Source organism: Pararge aegeria, chromosome 26, assembly GCF_905163445.1.
Source record: "Pararge aegeria chromosome 26, ilParAegt1.1, whole genome shotgun sequence".
Classification (NCBI taxonomy): Eukaryota; Metazoa; Arthropoda; class Insecta; order Lepidoptera; family Nymphalidae; genus Pararge; species Pararge aegeria.
Window position 1 is genome coordinate 2,362,632 of NC_053205.1, and position 25,020 is coordinate 2,387,651.

Genomic DNA, 25,020 nt, shown 5'->3' on the forward strand with positions numbered 1-25,020 from the left:
GACTGCTCAGTCGCGTCACATCATATCTAGCTTGACGCCGCAGCACACTAGAATGTTTTATTGTCTTGACGCACACACGCCCGCCCGCGGCTGTGTGCGTGGGTTCAACACGCTTGCTCGCGGCTACGGTGAAAAGACGGTAACTGACTTTTCTATTTCTGCTGAGAAATAGTAATTCCGTTTGCTAAGAAGAGTTTTACAGTGGTTAGTAACTTAAACTTTCATTAATTATTATTTTATCTATGTTGTTCTTGTCAGTCCATAAAAAAAAGATGTTATTCTTGACCATTCTTAATTTTGATATTATTTCGGATATGTGCCCTGACATGAAATTAAATGATTTTACTTTTTGTTGTCTGCTTTGCAGGATTAAGAAAAAAAATGTTGAATGTTAACCTCTAAGGCTGCCCACACACAATCAATGTGTGTGGCGTGTGTTTGGGCAGCCTAACGAAAATTTAAAGAAAGTTTTTCTTAGTTATCTTTGTATGTAGACATTACTGAGTAATTTTAATTTTTTTATTTTTTTTATTTTTGTTAAACCAAGTGTAGGTAAAATATTCGAATAAAAATTCAAATAAAACTCGGCCAGTCAAAGAAATCATCATAAAATGGCAAAAATAAAAATTGCAATTTCGCATAGTGAAATCGAATCCCGCCATGTCGCTCGTTGATCAACTTGTTATATTAAACTTTAGGTTAGCTCTTGACCGCAATCCCACCTGGTGTTAAGTGAGGATGCAGTCTAAGATGGTAACGGGCTTTCCTGTTAGGGGTGTGGTAATAATATTATATCCATACCCCCTAATCGGTTCTTACGCGACATACTACAGGAACGGTAAATCGCTTAATGACACGTCTTTGTCGGTAGTGTTTACTATCCACGGCCCAAGCCTCCCACCAGACATTAAACAGTTTGTGTGTGTGTAATTTTTTTCTTTAAATGAGAAAATATAGTAGTGTAATTATTTAAATTATAATTATTTAGGTAGGTAAATTCATATATTAAACTTTTCATATTTTCATTTCAATTTATCTGCTTAATAAAGTCCAAAAAAATATCGGGAGTTATTAATAACATATTTATATATATTAGTGGTACAAAATTTATTGAATTCCTGTAATATTAGATATATTTAAGACGTCACAAGATCTCACATTATATCATTAGAACTAATATAAGTAGTATAGAGGATTACATGAACGATAAAAAAACATCGGTGTGAATAACCAGGTTGCTGCAAAATGTTATGATGATAGCAAAAAGAACCGAAGAGTATGCGATTTCTAGTTTACGTTTTAAAATTGTAAACAACTTCGCGTTTTTCACTTCCGTAGGTAATTTGTTGTTAAGTTGCACTCCTTCAAATTTCACATTTCTTCAGAATAATAATAATAATAAATATACTACGACAATACACACATCGCCATCTAGCCCCAAAGTAAGCGTAGCTTGTGTTATGGGTACTAAAGTAGCTGTTGAATATTTTTATGAATATAATACACATAAATACTTGTAATATACAGATAAACACCCAGGTACGGAAAAACCATCATTTTCATCAAACAAACTTTTTCCAGTTGTAGGAATCGAACCCACGGCCTAGGACTCAGAGAGCAGGGTCGTGCCCACTGCGCAAGTCGACCGTCAAATATTAATAACATTTATTAATTCATTTTATGAAATTTATTGAGTGAATTACAAATACTCGAGAAAGTTCTCAAGAATAACTCGCATATCATATTATCTATTTCGTTATATTCTAAGATAGTCCGAAAAAATCGGTAATTATTAATAACGTATTTATTAACATCACTAATTACACAATTTTTACTTGACACCATCTTCAGTGCCTCCCGCTATTGCGTCGGCGTGTATATCCCACTGTCGCACGTGTGTGCGTGACTCGTGCCTCGTTTGCATTGTTATGTGTTACCTTGCGACTTGGAAGCAAGTTGGAGTGTATTAGAAGATGTAACATATATTTTTTAAACTGGGTCATCAAAATATTGGGACCGGCGCAGTGGTGAGTGCTGTGGTCCTATAAGTGGGAGGTCGTGGGTTTGTTTTTTTTGTAACTGGCCTTGACTTTCACCTACCGTTACGTTACCGTACGTTTTTGACAGTAGGGTACTGACAAAAACTTGCCACTAAGTGGTTTAACGTTCCTGTACCATGTCGCGAAGAAACCGTTTAGGGATATTTGTTTAAAATAACATCCAGAACTCTTAACAGGTTAACTCTCTCTCTGTCTCTTAACACTTACAAACGGTTGACCTAAAGGCCATCCCTGCAACTTCCCGCTAATTCCTTACTTATTTTGTTCTTCGAGCTCAAAAGTCTGATAGAAGTTTCATAAAACACTATTTTTTTAATTCTCTAATAGCTATAACTTTTATTTATTTATTAGCTTTTAAAGGTAAACAAACAGTAATATTACACATAAAAGTAATGCCGGATTTTTATATCACATAATCCAATGAAGTTTCCACAACTTAGAACGAATCATCCTAATTTTCCGTGGTTGGCAGCATTCGACGCAGCTTATTGAGTCCTATGAAGAATTCTAGTTCAAAAATCATTCAGACGAAATTAAAAAAAAAAAAAAAACACTTTTCGGAATTTTTCGTTTTCTATATCTTTCGAACGGATCAACCTATTTTGACCGGACCAGCTGCGATCGACGGGGTTTATCAAGCTTAAGAGCTGATTACATTTTGAGATCGATCGGTAGAGCCGTTTCAAAGTTATTATAAAGAAAAAAAATATTTTTATTTTTTTGATTTCTCGTAATCTATCTGTCAGAATCGATCTCGAAATTGTAGAAGAAATCTAAGTTTAGTGAAGCTCTGTGAATGCCACCAATCGTGATTCAATCGATCAAGCGGTTCGAAAGTTATAAGAGGTTTAAATACATACAAATACACACACACACACACATACATCCATACATACATACGAAAGCTTTCTAGGATCTCAAAACGTCGACATCAGATGAAAAGTTGATTTTCGGAAAACGGGGTGAAACCAATAACTTCCTAACTTTTGAAAATCTATAATTTGATTAGCGCGAAGTTAAAATGTACTGTATTGTGCACTGTTTTCGATACTTATTTTTCTACATTATCATATAAGTATATTAAGAACTCAATATTGTACAGTAATTTTACCATTAATCAATTTGAAGTAACAATTATCGAAAACAAGATTGTTTTTAATGCCAATTATTAAACCCTTACCCCTAATCAGTTCCTACCGATGTCTATAAGAGAAAATTCAGAAACTATAATATCCCAAATTCCCGGGGATCGAACCTGGAATCTCCCACTCAAATCCACTGCGCTCACCGCTGCGCCGAGATCGTTAGATTTAAACAATACCCAGTATGCAAACTTTATAAGTGGTCAACACACTTTCACTTTGTACTGCTATGACAAAATGCCGGTGACGCGAAATCACAAGATTCGATCCATCTAAAAAGTCAAAAGTATGTAAATATAATTAAATCTAATGTATACAATGTACATATAATGTACAAAGGCTGTGCTAAACTACGCGTCGCTAGGCTGTCACAACACGTCACGAGCATGTCGAGTTAATTGGTGACGCGAACCCATAAGTTTTTCCGGTACGAAAAGTAGCTTAACGCAACCTAAGATGTTGGAAAAGAGTAACTGCTGAGTTTCTTGCCGGCTTCTTCTCGGTAGAATCTGCCTTCGAACCGGTGGTAGAGTGACTACAAACAGACATACTTGACGTTTCAAAAGTGCTTATATTATGCCTACTGGAAATAAATGAATTTTGAATATTTTTAAGAAAATTGCACTTCAAAAACATAACATAGAAATAAATAACGAGCATTGTCAATGAGAAAAAAAAATATGAAAGGAAGCCATAAAAAACATTTCAAGTATTCGACCGAGTGTGAACGCGCATGAAAATGCTGATAGCTCCTTATCTCATCTACTACTACGTCAACAGACTGCCTCCGTCCTTGTCCAACACAGACGCTCTCACGTCGCTCTGTCTCGCTCTAACGCCGGTCGGGCTGTCTCGCTCGCGCTAATGAATTAAATCAACAACCTCTCGCTCGCTCCCTCTCGATAGAGACGATGAGCGTTCCCTATTTGAATTTATTTCGAATTTGGAATTTCTATTTTTTTTTTACTAGGGATGCGTAATTTTTTTTATCGATTGTTTTTGTTAATTTTAACGATTTGTTATTATTATTATTTTGTTAATTTTATTTTTGTTGTTAATTCGAGATTTTTAACGTTTTTGCTCGATCGTTGTATTTTGTAATTCGGTTTATCAATTTATAATTATTTATTTTAATGGCGGTGATATAGATAACTATTAAAGTATTCATTAAGAAAATTGTTAATTTAGTAAACATCTTCTTAATCATCTTATTAATGACCCACCGTTAAGCATTTTAAATTACATTCATAATTAATAGCCTCATACTGTTTACTATTGGACTAAGGCCTCTTCCCACGGGAGGTATTACTACGCTGGGCTGGCGGGCTGGGGATCGCAGTATATGGTAGTAGTAGCACAGAGAATGCTGCCGTTCTCATGACATCACATTGCCTTAGTCGCCTCGTCGGTAGGTTTTTTTTTTACCGAAAACTCAGTACCTAAATCTTAGGGCGCGAGAATGCTGTAATCCATATTCTAAACACAGCTAGCATGTTATACAGTTTGTCTCTCTCTATGGTCGTTCCTTCATCTGAAGATCGTGGTCCTGGTGAGATCTCAACTTCGCGTTGGTAAACTGTCTCCATCGACTTCTGTTGGAGGCCATTTTTGCGATTTGATAGAAGCCGTCTGAATTTGATTTTTTCAGCTGGTCTGCCCATCTTGTTGGGGACCGGCCTCTAGGTCTTTTGCCTTCGGTGTTGCCCGTAACTATAATTTTTTCCAGGCTATCATTCCCCCGCCGCATTATGTGCCCGAAATAGGAAAGCAAACGTTGGTAACATATAGACGAAAGTCGAACACGAACTCAGTTCAGTTTGTCTAGTTACTGAGAAAGACATGCCGCAAAGCGATTTAGCGTTATGGTACGATGCCGCGTATAAACGGCTATACTCCTAATAGGTTAGACTGCAGAATCACTTAGCAGGTAAGATTGCAGTCAGTATCTTAATTGTAGTGGAATTAAAAAAGAATACTAATATTGGTTTTTTTTTTTCCGAGAAAAACCGACGCCTCTTGCGTATTTGTAACTTCAGTAGTTCAGCGTCCAGTCGACGCTTTCACTAACTTTCTAAACCGCGCTGAGTTTTTATCTTTTTTGTTTCAAGCCAGCAGCGTTTTAACATAACTGTTCGTTTGTCCATCCCTGTTTAACGATTTAGGGTTAGTTAATGTCATCTCCGTCTCGTTGGTCGCAGGTTCTACAACGGATCACAAGTTCCTTGGTTAGAATCTAGACTCTGAACAAAGATGTTTCATCACTGTATGAGGCTATGAGGCTTAGCCCTAGTTCAGACATGCGGGAACCGCGCGATTCGTAAACGCGCGGTACGCGCGTAAGTTTAACCCGCAAAAATGTGATGCTATTCAGGCACCGGCAGTTATTATGCGATTTTCGTGCGGGGATAACGTCACCTTGAAAATGGAGGTCGACGAAGCAGTGTGTTTACTGTGGTTGCTCCTTAAAAAAAAAAATGAAAAATGCGGTACCTATTGGGTGCATCCAATATTAAGTGACCTACTACATTGTCAGTTCGTTACGTTATATCCCAATTTAAGAATGTACGATAAATTTATTCTTATAATCTTCGCACTGAAGACCCCATATTGCAGGTCTCAACTTCATCAATAAATAAACAAAACGAAACGATCCATAGCGAACTCACGAGGTGTGACGCGGTATCCTCAACGTAACTGAACGCGAAGTAAAGACTTCATAGTAATAGAAACGCGCGGGAGCAGCGCGATTCTATTTTCTGGCGGTTGGGTTGCGGTAACCGCGCGGCTTGACTAACCGTGCGGTTATGTCTGAACGATTACTTATATCTCATATAAATAAGACCCGCGCGATTTCGATGCGATTCTATATTCGCGCGGTTCCCGCCGTGTCTGAACTAACATTTAAGGACTGGCACCACCGTACCGTCTTTGTAAGAAGAATGTCGCAGTGATAACGCTTTGGGTTGGAACTCGACTTCACTTTCGGGTGCCGAGTTCGAAGCCCAGCACGCACCTCTAACTTTTCTAAGTAATGTGCGTTTTAAGTAATTAAATATCACTTGCTGAAACGGTGAAGGAAAACATCGTGAGGAAACCTGCATGCCTTAGAGTTCTACATAATGTTCTTAAAGGTGTTTGGAGTCCACCAATCAGTACTGGGCCAGCGTGGTGGACTCTGGCATTAACCCCTTCTCATTGTGGAGACCCGTGCTCTGTAGTTGGCCGGTAATTGTTTGTGGTGATGACGCTAACTACTATACCAACGAGGCAGTCAGTTACAATACTGGTTTATTATTGTCACTAGATGGCGCCTTACAATTCCATACATATCGTTGTTAACTTTGACTCGATCGAATAGGTAATCTCAAACTTGCCACTTCGTAAATTCGTGCTGTGATTGTCGAAATAAAACACCTGTCTGATCCGGTTGTATAACCGCCTGCGATTGACTGGAGGGCCAATAATCAATGTGACATAATCACATATGTTAAGCTGACAGCTCAACGAAGGTAGTGACAAAGGGCCCAGCTCGGAGAACCGATGGACGCTGAGATCTCTCTGAGAGAGGCAAGATTAAGAGAAGATTTTAACGACCTCGGTGGACCCCGGTGTCTAGGTTACCGACCACACTACCCTCAAAGACGGCCGACTGGCGCAGTGGGCAGCGACCATGCTTTCTGAGTCCATGGCCGTGGGTTCGATTCCCACAAATGGAACATGTTTGCGTGATGTCTTTCAGTGTCTGGGTGTTTATTTGTGTATTATAAGTATTTATGTATTTTAGTCATCTGAGCACCCATAATACAAGCTACGCTTACTTTGGGGCTAGATGGCGATGTGTGTATTGTCGTAGTATATTTATTTATTATTTAATGTATTATTAAAGACGTGACAAATAAACACACACTTTCGCAGTAACTATATTGAATGCACAGTTTATTTTAGGTACTAGGAAACCAGCAACGTTGACAGATACACAGTTAGTTTTGGTTCTCTAGGTTGTGTATTAATCAATGTGACATATCATGTTAAACTTGCCGCCAGTAGTTCGATAGAGAATCGCCGAGCGCGGCTCGACAAAGCCAGGGACGTTATTTGTAGTGTTTCATTTACACATAGAACTGTCTCAATGCTATAATATCATAACTAGTCTATTTTTTTACACGCTTTATATGTTTGTAACTGACTGCTTTGGACTTCATTTTGAGCCTCTACAAACGAACTGATTTTGTTTAAACTTTGTTGATATATTAAGGATCGATGTCAATATTTGAAAAGATTATTCCATTTTTTAATATTCAAAATAAGATTTTTGTCAATTTTTATAACGAATTTGATTGAATGGGTTACCGATTAATTTGGCTGTAATAAAGATATTAGTTAAAGAAGGAATCACGCTTCTGAAAATCACACTTTTAAAAAGAACTAAACTAAAAGTTTACTTTATTTTTTAACTATTAATTTTTCTTAATTTTCTTAATAAGAAAACAATTTTCTCATTACTTTTTAGTGTAAAGTATGTTTCAAAAATGTGCGGAATTCAAATGTGTTTTTTTGTTTAACATTTTAAACGGTATATACACTAAAAATTAATTGAAAGATTGTTTAAATAATAAGATAATTTAAGAAAAAATTTAAGGCTCAGAGTCACTCAGCGAGCGATGGAAAGATCTATGTTAGGAGTATCTCTGCGTGATCAAATCAGAAATGAGGAGATCCGTAGAAGAACTAGAGTTACCGACATAGCTCAGCGAGTCGCAAAGCTGAAGTGGCAATGGGCGGGGAACATAGCTCGGAGAACCGATGGACGTTGGGGTTCCAAGTTGCTGGAATGGCGACCCCGCACAGTAAACGCAGCGTTGGTCGCCCCCAAAGAGTTGGACAGACGTCATCAACCGAGTCTCTGGGAGCCACTGGAAGCAAACGGGGTTTTTTGAACTCGCTACAAAAGACCTATGTCTAGCGTAGACTTCAATCGGTTCTTTTTCGGTCTAGAATCGGTTCTAGACCCCAGTCGGTGATGACGATGATGATGAAGAAAAAAACAATTGTATGTGTTAATATTTAAAAACAAAAAAAAATATTGAAATCAATAGGTAAAATAGAGGCACATAACTCGGTAGGCTTATTTATTTTGCTGTCCCAGGATGCTGGAGTGTCATAAACTGGACTCCGAAACAAAAATGAAACGCAAAGGTTTCTATGTGAAATCATGGTATGGAAATCCTTAACAAATACCCGTATCTAGTAGTAAACGGCACGTCCTTGTCGGTAGGGAGGTACGGAGAAAATTCAGAACTTATAATGCCCAATTTGCCCCTGCCAAGGTTCGTACACGGGACCTCCTATTTAAATTCACAGCGCTCACCGTTGCGCCAGGGAGGTCGTGCATGTAAAGTTTATTTATTTATTTATTTAGGAAGCCAACGTTATATACAATGTTGGTGTGATGAACATGAATGTTTTTCAGTGTCTGGGTGTTTATCTGTATATTATAAGTATTTATGTGTATTATATTCATAAAAAAATATTCATCAGCTATCTCAGTACCCATAACACAAGCTACGCTACTTTGGGGCTAGATGGCGATGTGTGTGTATTGTCGTTGTTTAAAAAAAAAAAAATGTTTTAAAATTATTATAAACATAACAATAATATTCTGAATTTTACATTGTATACACCACTTACAGGCTAACTCTGCCTGCATCATGAAATATAGACGTTCTTCAATATACAGAACCTAAAGCTAAAGAGATAAATTAAAAAAAAATATATATAAAAGATACTACAAACTAAAGTAAAATAAAAATAAAAGAGGATTACGTAACAAACAGTATTTTAATTTTGCGCTTATAACTCAGAGCGGAATTGTGAAAAATATCTAAATCAGCTTTTTTAAATGCACAATTGTAGGCTGAGACAATTCTATTTATCGGGGCGGTATTTTTAAGTTGCTGTATTTATTGCGGAAAATTGCGTTTAAATTTGGTTTGCTGTTCCAAACGTCTACGAAGCGTACAAACAGCCAGAGCGACTTGGTTTTATACTATGTAAAGATTCTCTACTCTATTCACTTTACATAACGCATGTTACCAGGCAACTAGCAACGATGACAGCTCTACCTTGGTCCGGTTGTCTCTTGTCTATTAATCAATGCGACATAATCTAATCATGTTAAACTCGCCGCCACTAGTCGGTAAAGGCTCGGTACGAGTATAACCTCGCTACAAAGTTAAGCGTGACGTATTTGACGTGTTTTTTTCAGTTGTTATACGGAAATTTCAATGCCAGTTTCGCTGGTACTACACGCCTTACTCTTTGAAGTTCATGCAAGCCTGGTACATATATTCTGATTTAGAGTTTAAGGTCGCAACTTAATCTGTAATCGTTAAAATCGTCGATATAGTTTTATAAGTCAGTGGTACAAAAGTACTAATATTCAAAAAAAAAAAGTCATGTTTATTTGTACGTTTGATCTCGCTGATCAGTTATGCTGTAGACTATATATGGTTACGCTACAACCAATAATAGTTCACGCGTGTGAAACCGGGTGCCTAAAATATGACTTAAAACAGATTGGTGACATTTGTTTTGCTTGAAACGGTTTGTTTTATTACGTCTGGTTGCCATCTTATATTTTTGACATAATCAAATGTTGTATAAGGAAAGTTTTGAAATAATGATCATAATACTGATAATATCATCGCAGATTATACGTTTATGTTATCATTATAATATGTGTTATCGATCTATTTGTTTCTAATGCTCGAAAGTCGGTCACGTTTCCACAGAATGCGGCGCGAGACTAACAAACCCGACGGCGACCGATGTTCCCCGAGCGGCTGACAGCTCGTCACTCGTCCGTCACAGCGGCACACTTCTCCTATGTACTCGATTACATAGGTGCAGTGTTATACGTGGCCGGGTGGCGCGGCGCTCTCTACTGCACACGAATTTCGGAATCGATTATTTATTTACCGTTAGCATTGCAACTTTTCGATAGAATCGATTACGCGGTTATCTACGCATTCCCCGTTGCACCGCCGTCGCGGTCGCACGTCGCGCACGCGAATTGTAATCCTATTGCGGTCATTTTAAGATTTATTTTTGTGCCAAGTTTTTCGGGTGTGCTTTGAGTAACTTTTAAGTTGTGTTTGACGACAATCGCGATAATCTTGCGACATGCTGTTGTACATTTAGCGTTCCGTTCTTCATCGTTTTACAAAACATAGTGGCGTCATGAATTTTGTATGGAGATGGCAGATCTGTTGAAAACGTTAATGTAGATGCCTAACCCACTGTTATGTTAAAAGATGATGATGAAGATGTTGTCATTGGCTGATTTCACGGGAATCTAGCTTAAACTGTGCATTGTAGCCAATAGAAAATCAGAGTTAGCTAATTGGGAAGCATCACATTGTCGCTATTAATTGACAATACTTTCTGATTGACTGTCACCATTTACCAGCATACCACTATTGGCCAAAATACGCAATTTGTATTTCTAAAAATATTGACTGAACAAATACTTTTGTTTTTAAAGACGTTTTTGTTCAGGATTTCCTTAAAAATTAAGCACGCAGTTTTGAATAACTTATATTTATACTAGGTCTTCATAAGGTTAGAGCAGTTGGCACTACAGTTTTGTATGGGCAATTGACAGTTGCCGAGTAAGATACAGCATTAGCCGGCGGCGCTTTCCGCGACAGTCGGGAGTTTTCCCGCACGTGTGTTTCGCTGTTTACGGCACAAGTCATTGACTTTCGTTGTGACACACATTCGTGGAGTGACGGCTCTCCAACACACCCGTTTTTTCGCGAGTGGCTCAGCTAGCTTATTTGTTATCAGTTCCCTCTCTGCTATTCATCGGTATATTAGATCTGTGAGATAACCGCTATCCTTGGATCCCGCGAACAATGCGACTTCCGTCCCGATGTTCTGCCTTTTTGTACGTCATCCAGCAACAAGTTCTGTTTTAATCGTGCTGTGTACAGAGAAGCGCGTATCCTTCGAGTGCTAGTGAAGAACGTCCAGAAAATTTCTATGAATCTGTGTGATTTTTACTGAGAAATGAGAGAGAGAGTGTGAATTTTTAAACAAATCATCGTGCCGAGAAAATTGCTTTGAACTCTTTATTTTTTTCAACGGGTTTTATCTGATACAATTTGTGGAATTTGGATATGTTGTACCTTTTTTAAAATTGATTGATTGAATGAAATTGATTAAGTGTTGTTTTAAAACGAATAACTTGTGACAAATTACTTTCTTCGTATTATACCGGAATTTCGTTGTTTATAAAACTGTTGTTTATAAAATATATGTTAGTGTCCAATCTGACGAATTTACATATTTTTTAAATTATTGCCAGTGTTAAATTTTAAAAAAATAACGTGAAAATAGCCGTGACGCTGTTTTCTAATCAAAAAAATATTTAGTATAACAAAAAAATTAAATAAATATACTACGACAAATACACACATCGCCATCTAGCCCCAAAGTAAGCGTAGCTTATGTTTGGGTTAGTAGATAGCTGTTGAATATTTTTATGAATATAATACACATAAATACTTATAATATACAGCGTATAAGAAACACTGCAGACTTAATGATGAAATAATTGCCACTAGAGTAGGTATTATAGAGTTTTTTTTTTTCTTTAATATGCCGTTCTCATAAGCTAGACATGACGTTTTTCGGATTTTTTAAAATAATTTGATGTGTATCTCAAGACCTCGAAAATAAAACACCTCTAAAATAACAGGAACTTTTTGCTGCGCGCCAAAAATTCCCTTTTGCACGTTTCGGTGACGAGTCAGCGAGGTATCGATTAATTTTTTTACGTCACTAAATGACGTTAGCCTTTGTTACAGCCCCTTTCAATCTGTACTAAGACCATCTCTAAACTTTATTTTTTTCCTAAATCTCCGTAAATTATATATAAATACTAAATACTTATATACATATAATAAATACTTTTTAAAGGTTCTAGGATTATTTCAAAGTTAAGTAAGTACGGAACTAACTCTATTTAATTAGAGTTTTGAATTACGAAAACACTAGGTTGGTACTAGGAATGCATAAGTTAGTTAGAATTCAGATACAGTTTTATGGAGAATAATATTCTCAGTCGTAATATCGTCCAAAACTGGGCATTGAGACGTGGAAATTTCACGGACACATCTGCCAGTTTATTTATAGATGTAGTGTTTGATTTGTGTACCGCGTAGCTCACCTACATACCTACGGTTGCCGTAGCTCGGAATTTACATTATATACAGCCTATATACATCTTGCACTAGTCGGTATAACAATATGGGCGTCTATGTGTGCGTGCCCGTAATGAGTGCTTCTATGTGCTGGGAACAGTAAAAAGTATGGCGCGAGCGCACGGAGTGGCAACGTCGCGCTCCCGAGGCCGTCGCGGTGAAAACTGAAAACAATGCCTTTTATTACTTTAATACATGTACCTATATTTATTTTTTGAATATTTTTTTTAAGAACGTTTTAACGACGACGCGGTTTTAAAAATGTACATGGTCTGACTACCTATTTGGTATTTTGGTATTACCTATTATGTTAAAATTATCATTATTATCCTTACAAATATAATAAATGCAAACGTGTGTTTTTGCAATCGATCAACTTGCTTTTTGGCATACCGAATCATAGTTTAAACGACGGAGAGTAACATAGGCTACTTTTATCCCAGAAATACAAAACGCTAGATTTGTGAAAAAGCTGCAGTAAACGCGGATGAAGGACGCGGGCAACGGCTAGTAAATATATAAACGCAACACGAAAATTTAATCGCAAAAATGATATGAGTACCGCTAATAGAGAAGCCGTTTTTGGCACTTAGCAAAGTATATTGTGTCGAACAATTCATAAACATAACCATTATTTACTTATTCAAACCTCAATAATTCAGGTTACGTGTGAAATGCTAGTTTAAATGTGCGAATGAAAACGGCGAATTTCTAAAATAGATAAAATATTCGAACGTATAATTTTCAAATTAAGAACGTAACAGTGGCGCTATAACAGTCCGGAATAATGTCCATATTGAATTTTAAAAACAAACAAGCCACGAAAATAGCCGGAATAAAAAAATAGTAACTGATGTTGACCTTTCTGAACGCAGCTTACTAGTGCGGCCAGCTGACGCGACGTTGCCGTTCCGCGTTCACTGACACAAATCTACGTGCTTATCGCCTCTATGCTCGGGTAATAAAGATCAATTTACCGTAACAATGTTAAGTACATAAGGGATATAGGATGTTTTTTTACGCTAGACGACACTTCCCGCGCGAAAAATTCGAAATACTTTTTATCAGTCGCCTTCGGTTTGTACATTTAGACAGTACGCGTGATTCATCGTTGAATTATTCTGTGCCTTTTATTTTTTAACTTCAGGCAGGCATTTGATAAGCGTGGCGTTAAAGAAAGTATGTATTGAAATTATAGTGCGACTTAGAGGTACACCGTATAAAATAAGGTGGCGTAAAGTAAGACTTGACTATAATGATTTGAGAGGCTGATGTGTTTTTTTTTCTATCTAGGCAAAGTGCAATATTGTGATACCAAAGTGTCCAAAGTGTCCAAAGTTTAGTGTTAATATTAAAAAAAATAAAAAATATATATTTACTACTGTATTCATAAATTATAGTAACCTAAAAAAAGTTTATATACTGTTTCTATTAATAAATCACCAAAGTTAAAAAAGAAAAAAAAATTACGAAGACGTTCTACAAAAGTACCAGGGTTGCATAAACCGCACGGAGTTCCTTGTCTCAATTTGCGTGTTACCTAGTTCGTCAACTTGAAAGTGATCGTCCACTAGTTCGTGAATTAAAGGTGTGCGTCCATTAGTTCGTCGAGTAAAGGTGATCGTCCACTTCTTCGTCAGAGATAATCCTAGTGTATAAAAGAAAGATGGCGCGGTGACAAAGTGGCCTACATGCCGGTGGCGCTGGGCTCGCTCGGCGGCGAGGGCGAGTACCGCGAGTACCACCATCTCTCGCCGCACCATCCGCACCAACCACACCACCAGCTGCAATACCATGAGTACGCGCCGCCGCCGCTGTACCACCCCATACCGGAGACGCACTTTAGGTAAACTCAGTTCCACCAAACACTTCGGACTCCGCTTTTATAATTGTCATCTTTCAACAACAGTCTAAAATTAACTGCAACTTCTTAATAATTTTTCACTTTACTATAACGATACGATAGTAGACAAAAGAGTTAATAGGGAAAGACGGCGCACAAAATTGTATGCTTACTCAACCTAATTTCATACATAGGTTAGACAGATGTAAGATTATAGAACACAAACACACACTACACATAATAAATAATAATAAGTTTATATATTGACCTCACCGTCCTATTCCGTGACAAAACACAGCCAAATACTTGGATGTAACTTTTGACAGTCTCCTTAACTTCGCAGATCACATTAGCGCAGCCATTAACAAGCCTGCGTTCGTCCTCGGTAGACCCTACCCCATGTTAAACAGGGTTCGCAATTTGTCAATTCGTCATAATGCCGCATCATGTCATGCGAGCTCCCTCCGCATATAAGAGATTCCAGACTCTCCAAAACAGCATTATGCGCAACGCTATTGGGTGCCCCTGGTTCTTGCCTAACGTCGATCTCCATAGAGATCTCAAACTACCCACTATCGCTCAATATTTTTTATATACTGTTTCTATTAATAAATCACCAAAGTTAAAAAAGAAAAAAAAATTACGAAGACGTTCTACAAAAGTACCAGGGTTGCATAAACCGCAAAAAAAAAAACTCTCGAAAATTTACTTTGAGAAGTCTATCCGACATCCTAACCCTCTCATAGTTGCGGCTTCTTTATACTCACCCAACCTTAGCGCCACTCTCAACAAGATGAGGCCTAAAAAGATCCTTCACGACCTTGACGATCAGATTACTACGACAATGCTCCCTATCAGAATACACAATCAACCTCTGCACAGCGTCTTTGCAGCTTGGCTAACATGGGCAGGAGACAATTGTCTCCCCGGAGAAAGAATAAAAATTCATCTTCTCCCACTGCTTTATCGACTCTCAGTTCATTGGCGCACAAGTGGAAATAATACCTTAATAATATAATTATAAACGGGGGTAAACTTTTTCTATTCCATGTTCCCGTGCTTTAGCAGGTGGATACGTTAATTATATCGTTATTATATTATATATCGTTCGTATCGTTATTATATTATATGAGATATAATTTTGTCACTGGCCCGTGCTAGCCCTGCAGACGTGGGCTCAGAGGCGTGCAGACTAATCACTGCCCGTAACCCTTTCACACCAATCTTCATCTGAGCTGAGATTTGGCCTCACACGAGGCGCCCTCAGGCCGACGATCCCTTCGCTCCTTCGAGCCCTAGGGTTCTAACTCTTCCTAGCAGACCAACACTCCGAGGGACGCCCGCGTTACGCTGTTAAAATCATTAGGGTTAATGAGCTACACACAAACAGAAAAAGAAAGTGATGCGGACCAGCAGGGCTAGCACAGGCACGAGACAAAAATTATATCCCCCGATTATATCCCCTGACAAGGGATATAATTAAAGTGGCCACCTTCTAAAGGACGGAAATATGGTATAGGAGAAGTTTACCCCCGTTTATTGTTACATATATTATTTGGATATAAACCAATTCAAAACATTGTAAGTGTTTACTTATGACAACCCTATTGAAGATAAAAGACCGTCACGTGCATAGCACCTACGCTACGCGACGCGTTCCTAATAAAGTGACAGAGTCACTTGATTTTACTTTTGCATGTGATGTTAGGGCTGCATCTGATTTCTTTTCAGTAAAAACTATGGCAAAGGTTTATTCAAAATCTATTAGCGTTTCGGTTTCACAGATAGTCTGTGTCAGTAAATAATGTGAGGTACTTTATAGTAAAGCCTCCGAAGTATTATTTCGGTTTTCATTTACACGTTGTATAAGGCATTGAAAGAGCGCCATCTAGTGACAATACAGTTTCCTAGTATTATAACTAGGTGGCGCTCCTTATGAATCGTTGTTCACATTCACAATCGCATAAGTAAACATTGGTCGAAAATCGCACACTAGTCACTTAGAACGACTGACTTAATGAAGGGAACGCAGTATACCTTATTGAGAAACAATAATGTGAAAATATCTTTATTAATATACTATCTAAAACCATCCCATTTCTTTTATTCCAGAAGGCATGCCCCATACTTCGGGCAACCAGACTATAGAGTATATGAACTCAACAAGCGGTTGCAACAGAGGACAGAGGTGATTATCTTCTCTTACTTCTTCTTCTTTATTAGTTCTGTGACATCGAGCTAAAGCGAGGTCGATAAACTCGATATTTGAAGTTATACTTCTTTTGGCGCTTTAGGGAAAAATTATGAAGTTAGCTATAATCAACAATTTTGTTTTTCAATAAAAGGTTTGCAAAGTCTGCAAGCTCATTCCGGTGATTTAATTAATTCAATTGTACATACAAAAATCTCAAATTTTAATGTTGAAACTTAGTTTTCCGATAGTGAATTAACTAGATAATGCGTTATAATAAATCTTACATTATATTAAATACCTTTTTCTATTGTTAGAGTAGTTTTTTCTACAAACGCAGAATAAGGCAAAACATAACATTTTTGAAAAGATTTTTATCTTGTTACGTCAAAGAAGTATAACTTCTAACACGTGTACATAACACACGCGGTTTTTTTGTTCAAGGATAAGAGCATATCCCTTAATATATTATTAAGTCGAACTCGCAGGTTTTGGAATTCTGTGGTCTTATTAGTGGGATTTCCATACCCCTATCCAATTTGGGAATTAATAATTTCTGTAGTCCGGTCTGGAAGGCCTAGGCCGGGGCTAGTTAACAGTTACCACCTACCGGCAATGACGACTAAGCAATCTAGCACTTAGGTATGGTTTTGCGTAAAAACTGATTTGTAGTATGGATTACAACTTACAACTGACATATTATGGGTATGTCAGTTATAGCAAAACGAAAAAAAATAAGTTGTTTTTTTATTCCTTACAAATTTTTGACTTTTTGTCAGACTTACTTTTCTTGAATGCGTAAAAACTTATTCTCAGATATTCTGTAACGTTTGTACCCAAACGAATTTAATGTTTATACAAATTTGTATGTTTAGAAGGAACTTTATCTATCATCAAAAACATCTTAAATGACTAAAATTTGGCATAGAGTTAGTAGCTGTTATAAGTTGGCCTAAGAAAAGATTCTTGAAAATTTATTCCCCAAATCAGCGAAATAGCATCCGAAAATTGTAAGAAAGTCTGATAATATAGAACTTAGCTTGAGTAAAACACCGCAGGTAAACGCTAGTTTAATATACACCTTGTCAAATCACATCTATAATGTCTACAAATTCTCTCAGAATGCCATTGCCGGTGTTTGTGACCTGACCAAGGCTTCCGGTTCCGCTGAACAAAAAAACGTTGCTTAATTTAAGCTATAATGATTTCTTTAGACATTTGCTTAATTTTGCCTTTTATCTAGCATAAAAGGATAAAAGGAACTTTCGTAAATAAAACGAAGGCGAAGTCACAGGGCTCCTACCTTAAGGGGTGTTTCACAGGGATCACTTTTGGGTCCCTTGCTACTTTTAATGTATATTGTTAGTGATACCATGTTTTTAAGGTTTGGGTACGGAACACTCAAAAACAGTGTCGCATAGAGCAAGACTAGAGCATCCTAGAGCAAGAAACTTATCCGGTTCCACTCGACAAGTGAGATCGGGCTGTATATCTACAATACTTGCTATCGAACAGTGTCAAATGTAAGTGTCTTATGTTTCCAGGACTCTGACAACCTGTGGTGGGATGCGTTCGCGACGGAGTTCTTCGAGGACGACGCAACCCTAACACTCACCTTCTGCTTAGAAGACGGGCCCAAAAGATACAGTGAGTATTATGTGTGATAAATAATTAAATATAATACGACAATACACACATCGCTATCTAGCCCCAAAGTAAGCGTAGCTTGTGTTATGGATACTAAGATGACTGATGAACTTTTAAATACGTTTTAGAAAAGGGTTAGAATTACGGGATTTACGATTAATAACAGGTAAATTTAACTTTGTCGATACAGTGTTTGGTGTACGAAAACGACTCCTCGATTGCCTTCTCGACTTAGACTTTAGAAAACCTTTTTATTTGGGTTTGTTTCGATATGGCCACTTTTAAATTTTACGTAGTGTAATCTAATGATTAGTTCCGGAGACAGGCAACGGAACTCCTTAAAATATCATAGCAATAAGACCGCGATTACTGCTATTTTATACGTAGTCACACAACATAACATAACGGCTGTACGCTCGAAAGAGTTGCACAGAAGTATTCATTACATCAAGGTACAGACAGATTTTCTATGACTATATTTTTCGGGACTGGAAGCTAGTTGTAGCACATTCAAGCTTTTTATTACAAATATTAATTTACTTTTTAGTTGCTACATTATTTTTTTTAATATATTTATTATTATTTTTTTTATTTGAATCTATTTAATTTGACGTAACGTCACTCGAATCTCAGCTGAAAATCGGCATGCTTGTACCTAAAATGCATGGCAAATACTGAGCTGTACACCCTTTCTCTCTGGTAATACACACAGACATTTTTACTATATTATAATAAGACTAGCTTTTCCCCGCGGTTTCCCTCACGTTAAGTTGAATTTTTGATTTAGTAAATTTTAACTACAAAGGTTTAAAAAAAAAGTCTTGCTGCTATTAGAAAAATATAAATAAATAAATATACTACCACTACACACACCGCCATCTAGCCCCAAAGTAAGCGTAGCTTGTGTTAAGGGTCCTAAGACGACTGATGAATATTTTTTTTATGAATAATATACATAAATACTTAGAGTATACATATAAACACCCAGACACTGACAAACATTCATGCTCATCACACAAACTTTTTCCAGTTGTGGGAATCGAACCCACGGCCTTGGACGCAGAAAGCAGGGTTGCTGCAAACTGCGCCAATCGGCTGTCTAAATATGAAAGTCAATTCCTTAAAAAATCAGAAACTTTCATTTATATACTTTTATAATATAATTTCATCGCCTATTTTTGATGTCTTTGGAATTGGAATTTCTAAAATTTGTGAAACGAGTATTTCTTTAGTAAGTTAACTGCATTGAATGAATGAAGCATTTAATACAAACTTACACCCCCCATTTAACCCTCTTAGGGTTGGAATTTTCAAAAATCCTTTCGTAGCAGATGCCTACGTTGTAATAACTATCTGTGTGCAAAATTTCAGCCCGATCCGTCAAGTGGTTAGAGCTGTGCGTTGGTAGATCAGTCAGTCAGCCACCTTTGCCTTTCTCTGTTAATGTTCTGCTTGTAACACTTAACATGAATAAATGTATTTTCTTTGTTTCTGCCTTCATTTGCATCCTAAGTAGTTATTTTTTTATCTTGTGTATTTTTTATATAAACATTTCCTCTTAATCTTAATTTGTATCTTCTATCTCTTTCAGCAATAGGAAGGACGCTAATACCGCGGTACTTCCGCAGTATATACGAAGGCGGTGTCTCCGAGCTTTATTACACAATGCGGCAACCTAAGGAGTCGTTTCACAACACGAGCATCACGCTCGACTGTGACCACTGCACTATGGTCACGCACCACGGGAAACCTATGTTCACTAAAGTAAGCTCCTCCTTTGTTATAACTGCCTGGTACTTAGTAGATATAAGTAATAGAACTCACCTAATATAATAATAAAATGAGAGTTTTAATTTCTATATTAACTGACCCTATACCCTTTACCTTTAGTGACGTCAAATTGATAATTCTTCGTACGAGAACTGTCAAGTTTTGAGACGTAAGACACAAGTTAAAATCTTATTTCGCAATAAAAGTTCAACATTCCAAATCAAAGACACCACAGGAAACATAATTGTTCACTAAAGTAAGCTCCTACTTTATTATAACTGCCTGGTACTTGGTAGATATAAGCAATAGAGCTCACCTTTTATAATTTTAAAATGACAGTTTTGTTTTCTATATTTACTGACCCTATACCCTTTACCTTTAGTGACGTCTAATTGATAATTCTTCGTACAAGAACTGTCAAGTTTTGAGACATAAGACACAAGTTAAATTCATATTTCTCAATACAAGTTTAACATTCCAATGGGCAATAACTAATAACATTGCACTATATCAAACACACCAAAGGAAACCTGTTCGCTGAAGTAAGCTTCTTTTTTATTATAACTGCTTGGTACTTGGTAGCTTGAAATAATAGAACTATCCTATAGTAATAATAATAGAAACCCCATTATTATATTAGGCATGAGCATCACGCAGTGATCACTGTACTATGGTAACGCATCACTGGAAACCTATGTTTTATATAGTAAACTCCTCCTTTATTATAACTGCCCGGTACTTGTAGAACTCTACGCATAAAATTTATCTTTGCAAAAAAATATGTTTATTGAGTGCTTAGTTACGGAAGGACAAACCAACAAACTGATTGGTTGCTTGGTTAGGGCGTTAAGAAAGGGCAAACAAACACTTTCGCATTTAAAATATACTGTAAAGTGGTTTATATTTTTTAATAGGTTGTTAAAGTGCAAGAAATATCTATAAGAAACTACTTTTTATTATGGGGATTGTTCTAAGTAATATCGATTTTGCATATAGGTTAAATGCAAGACGTAAACCTCCCTTTGCGTGGGCTAGATGGAAGACAAGGTATTCGGCAAATAACTTTTTATCTCGTGCGTGCAATGCTTTAAACAGCAAATACATTACAATACATTTTTCACGTCATAATTGGCACTTTTCGCATAATTATGGCAAAATAAGTATTAAAGAAACTTAACTTATTACACGATATTTTTTTTGTTTTCATTTATATAATTTTCGCTTGGTACTTAATTCCTGAGCAGTTGTGGTTAATGTTATTGTTTATGTTTAACTAAGTTGTGGAAACTTTATTTGTTTTTGTGATAAAAAATACGACATTACTATTATTTGTAATAATTCTGTTTGTTTCCCTTGAAAAGCTAACAAATAAATAAATTGTGCATATATGAAATAAATATTTAATGTATTAATTTTCATTTTCAGGTATGCACAGAGGGTCGTCTAATCCTAGAGTTCACATTCGACGACCTAATGCGCATCAAGTCTTGGCATATGGCGGTCCGGGCGCACCGGGAGCTCATACCCAGGCAGGCGGTGCATCCGCCCGACCACGCTGCCCTGGACCAGCTAGCCAAGAACATCACACGACAAGGGATCACAAACTCAACGCTCAACTATTTAAGGGTAAATCACTCCCTCTTATGATTGCCTGGTAGCTACACATAGAGTGCACTTGGAATTCATACACAGGCTGGCGGTATATCCGCCCGAATCCGCAGCCTCAAACGATTTATTAATGAATGTGAAATAGCAAGGTATCACAAACTCCAACGATTAACTATTTAAGTGTAAATGACTTCTCTCTTATGATTGCCTGGTAGCTACGGATCAAGCTTAGCTTGAAAAGTGGGGTATCCAACAACCAAACCGCCCTGGACCAGCTAGCCAAGAACATCACACGACAAGGCTCATCTATTTTAGGGTAACTCACTTTCTCTTATGAATGCCTGGTAGCTACAAATAGAGTGCACTGGTAGTTTATGCCAGCCCGGCGGTATATACGCTCGAACACGCAGACTTCAACCAAACAAGAACGTGAAACATCTAGGTATTATTAAAACAATGATCAACTATTTAAGGGTAACTAACTTCTCTCTTATTATTGTCTGGTATCTACGGACCGAGCCCTCCCGGAGCCTATAGCTTGAAAAGCGATGTATTCACCCTGGACCAGCTAGCCAAGACACGACAGGAGATCACAAATTTTCCACGCTCATCTATTTTAAGGTAACTCACTCTCTCTTATGAGTGCCTGGTACCTAAAGATGGAGAACACTGGGAGTGCATACCCAGCCTGGTATATCTGCTCACACAAGCATGCTCCAATCAAACAAGAACGTAAAACAGCAAGGTATCAATAACTCAGCTCTTAAGGTATTTTTTGGCATGGAGTTATTTGAAAGAACTGACAGTAACATAGGCTATTTTTTATCCCAAATTTGTATGAAACCATAATAAAAGTGGACGAAGACCGCGAGCAATACATTGTGATGATGAAAAGATAATGACATTGCACTACGTTGTCGGATCACCAGTAATAATTATAGTTTTTTCTGTATTCCAGTTGTGCGTGATACTAGAACCAATGCAGGAGCTAATGTCGCGGCATAAGGCGTACGCGCTCTCGCCGCGGGATTGTCTCAAGACGACGCTCTTCCAGAAGTGGCAACGGATGGTAGCGCCGCCCGGTGAGACATCTCCTTCTAATCCTACAGCCTTAGTACATGATTAGCTCGATCACAATCGAGTGGTCGTCATCAAGTTTTTTTTTTTACTTTCTTAAGACACGCCAGCAAGTTATTGTACCAAAATTACAAATTTTGTCTACTCTCTGATCAAAACAAAAAATTAAAATAAGTATTAAACTGAAAATTATTAACAGTTATTATGTAAATAATTGATACAATACTGTGGCAGATTAGTAAATAATATTAAATTAAAATTAAATTTTTTAATGAAGATAGTATTCATCTTAAAAGAACAAAATATTTCATTCGAATACAATTTTATTAAAGCTCGGTCTTTTGACAGAACGTTTGAAAAAACAAAAATCAGAGTTGGAAGTACCAGATTCGTGACTCTAAAACAAGTAGCATTAGGTTCATTGTACTTTGACGTTACATAGTTTGATATGCGAACTCGATTGCGAGCGAACAAATCTTGTACTAAGGATTAAGATGTATGGTAGGAGAGATACGAAAAATTATAGATATATCGTTAAAATAAATGAATGAGTGGTACATATCGCCGCCTCGCTGCGTCCTTCTTAATCCATATAGGATATTTCTTACATTAAATAGACAAGGTAGGAAAGATGAGAAAATTTATTGAGTGATATTTGGTTACAATAAAATGAATTTCAGTTAGAATGAGTAATAGATACGCTTTAGGGAGTTTCTTAAATTACCTTTTACTCCTTTTTTTTTTTTTAATTAATGAATTTGGTAGGTAAATCCCATGAGCTAAGTTTAGTCATAATGCATATCGAGCCATCAGTGAAAATAACAAAACAAATTTTATAGAAGATTTTTTTTTAAATATTTATACAGATGAAAATGTGCTGTGTAATAATTAACAAATTGCAAATCAACGCAAGGTATCTGCAAAGATCTTTACAAAAATTTTATTACCGCCATTATAATACAGAAAATATATAAAAAAAACAAGTTACTGAAGTACAAAGGAATTGGCACCATTATAATATCTTTTCCACTAGCCGGGTCCACACCAAGCACGCGGCCTCGCGAGGCGCATGCTTCGTGCGGCAGCTCGGCCAGCGCGGACGCGCTTTGCCCGAGGCAAGCGCACGCCCTGCCTCGCCCGCACGTTGCAGCAGCCGAGCCACATGGCGCTTGCCTCAGTCAGTAGCGCGCTTGACGTATTGCCACGTACAAAAATTACATTAAGTTCAAAATTCATTTATTTCAAGTGGGCCTACCTTTTTAAGCACTTTTTAAACGTCAAGCATGTCTGTATGTAGTGACTCTTAACGCCGGTTCTTAAAGAAGATCCTCCAGAGAAGAGTCAGCGAGAAATTCAGCAGTTGCTCTTTTCCAACATCAACGTCTACAATAATTTTTCTATCTTGCGGGAGATGAGAGCTGACTACTTCCAGGCACCTACCTATAATAAATTCCTTTATAGCATTGCGTGACCTAATCCCACTTTTAGTGGCATTTATGTGTGACTTTTTAACGGAATCTATTTTGACACCCAAAAACGTTATTTAAACGCTCACCAAATTAATTTAATTAAGACGATTAAAAAAAAATGCTATTTTTAAAAATGCATTTATCACAAATAAACTACAACAGTCGACTATTATGAAAATTAAGCTTAATTTGCTATACTCCGCGAAAAGCAGGAGAATCTGTATGGTGTAATTTATAATTTCTAAAATCCTTATACTCTACACCAAAAATTTTCATTTGCCGAACATTTCCGAAAATCTTTTTCGTTTACACGGTATTAGTGCATATATACTGTGACTTATTTTTGTTCTTTTCTGTTAATACGTTAGCGTGGCGACGCCCAAACGTACATACGTAATACGTAAATAAGTATAATATCGAATTGGCTGAATGCATAGAACAGTTGCCATACGTTGACCTCTGAAAAAACGTACTCCCGCGAAAAAAATTTGTCGTGTTATTTGTTTATTTTTTATTTTTTTATTGGCACACACACAAAAACATGGACATAAATATGCACGTCAATCACAAGAAAGACAATCAATCATTTTATTATTTGTTTCGCGAATATTTAAAAAAAGTGGTTCAATGCGCGTGCGGAAAGTATGTATTTATGTTTATTGTGTGGATTTAGGTTACGAATGTTATAAAACGGTAAACTATAATGAGATATTTCTTCGCGAAGTTACTTCTTAGTGTGTACCCGGCTTATTATTTTTATATACCACGCGACGTGTTATGAGTCGAATCAATTCAATCTTAATCAGGGTGTAAGGGTAGTTTACTTACTTTTTTGGTATTAAAAAAGCGATTTCAAGAGAAGTAAGATAAAAGACAGAAGTACAGTTGTGTTCATGTCACTTCTAGTAAGATCAAAGATCAAAAATAGCTTTATTCAAGTATAGGCC

General features: G+C 37.0%; 1 protein-coding gene across 4 annotated transcripts in view; it reads left to right on the forward strand.

The window, feature by feature from the left end:
• The window catches only part of LOC120635238 (LIM domain-binding protein 2), a 67,264-nt gene that overhangs the window by 36,037 nt on the left and 6,207 nt on the right, over window positions 1-25,020 (forward strand). For 2 of the 4 annotated variants that reach the window (XM_039906192.1, XM_039906193.1), the window contains exons 3-7: window positions 16,424-16,499; window positions 18,047-18,149; window positions 19,741-19,913; window positions 21,345-21,545; window positions 22,486-22,609. In XM_039906192.1, the coding sequence (XP_039762126.1) occupies window positions 16,424-16,499; window positions 18,047-18,149; window positions 19,741-19,913; window positions 21,345-21,545; window positions 22,486-22,609 (677 nt within the window). Of the gene's footprint in view, window positions 1-12,915; window positions 14,315-16,423; window positions 16,500-18,046; window positions 18,150-19,740; window positions 19,914-21,344; window positions 21,546-22,485; window positions 22,610-25,020 lie in introns of those variants that run through there. The other 2 variants (XM_039906194.1, XM_039906195.1) reach the window with 2 other exon arrangements.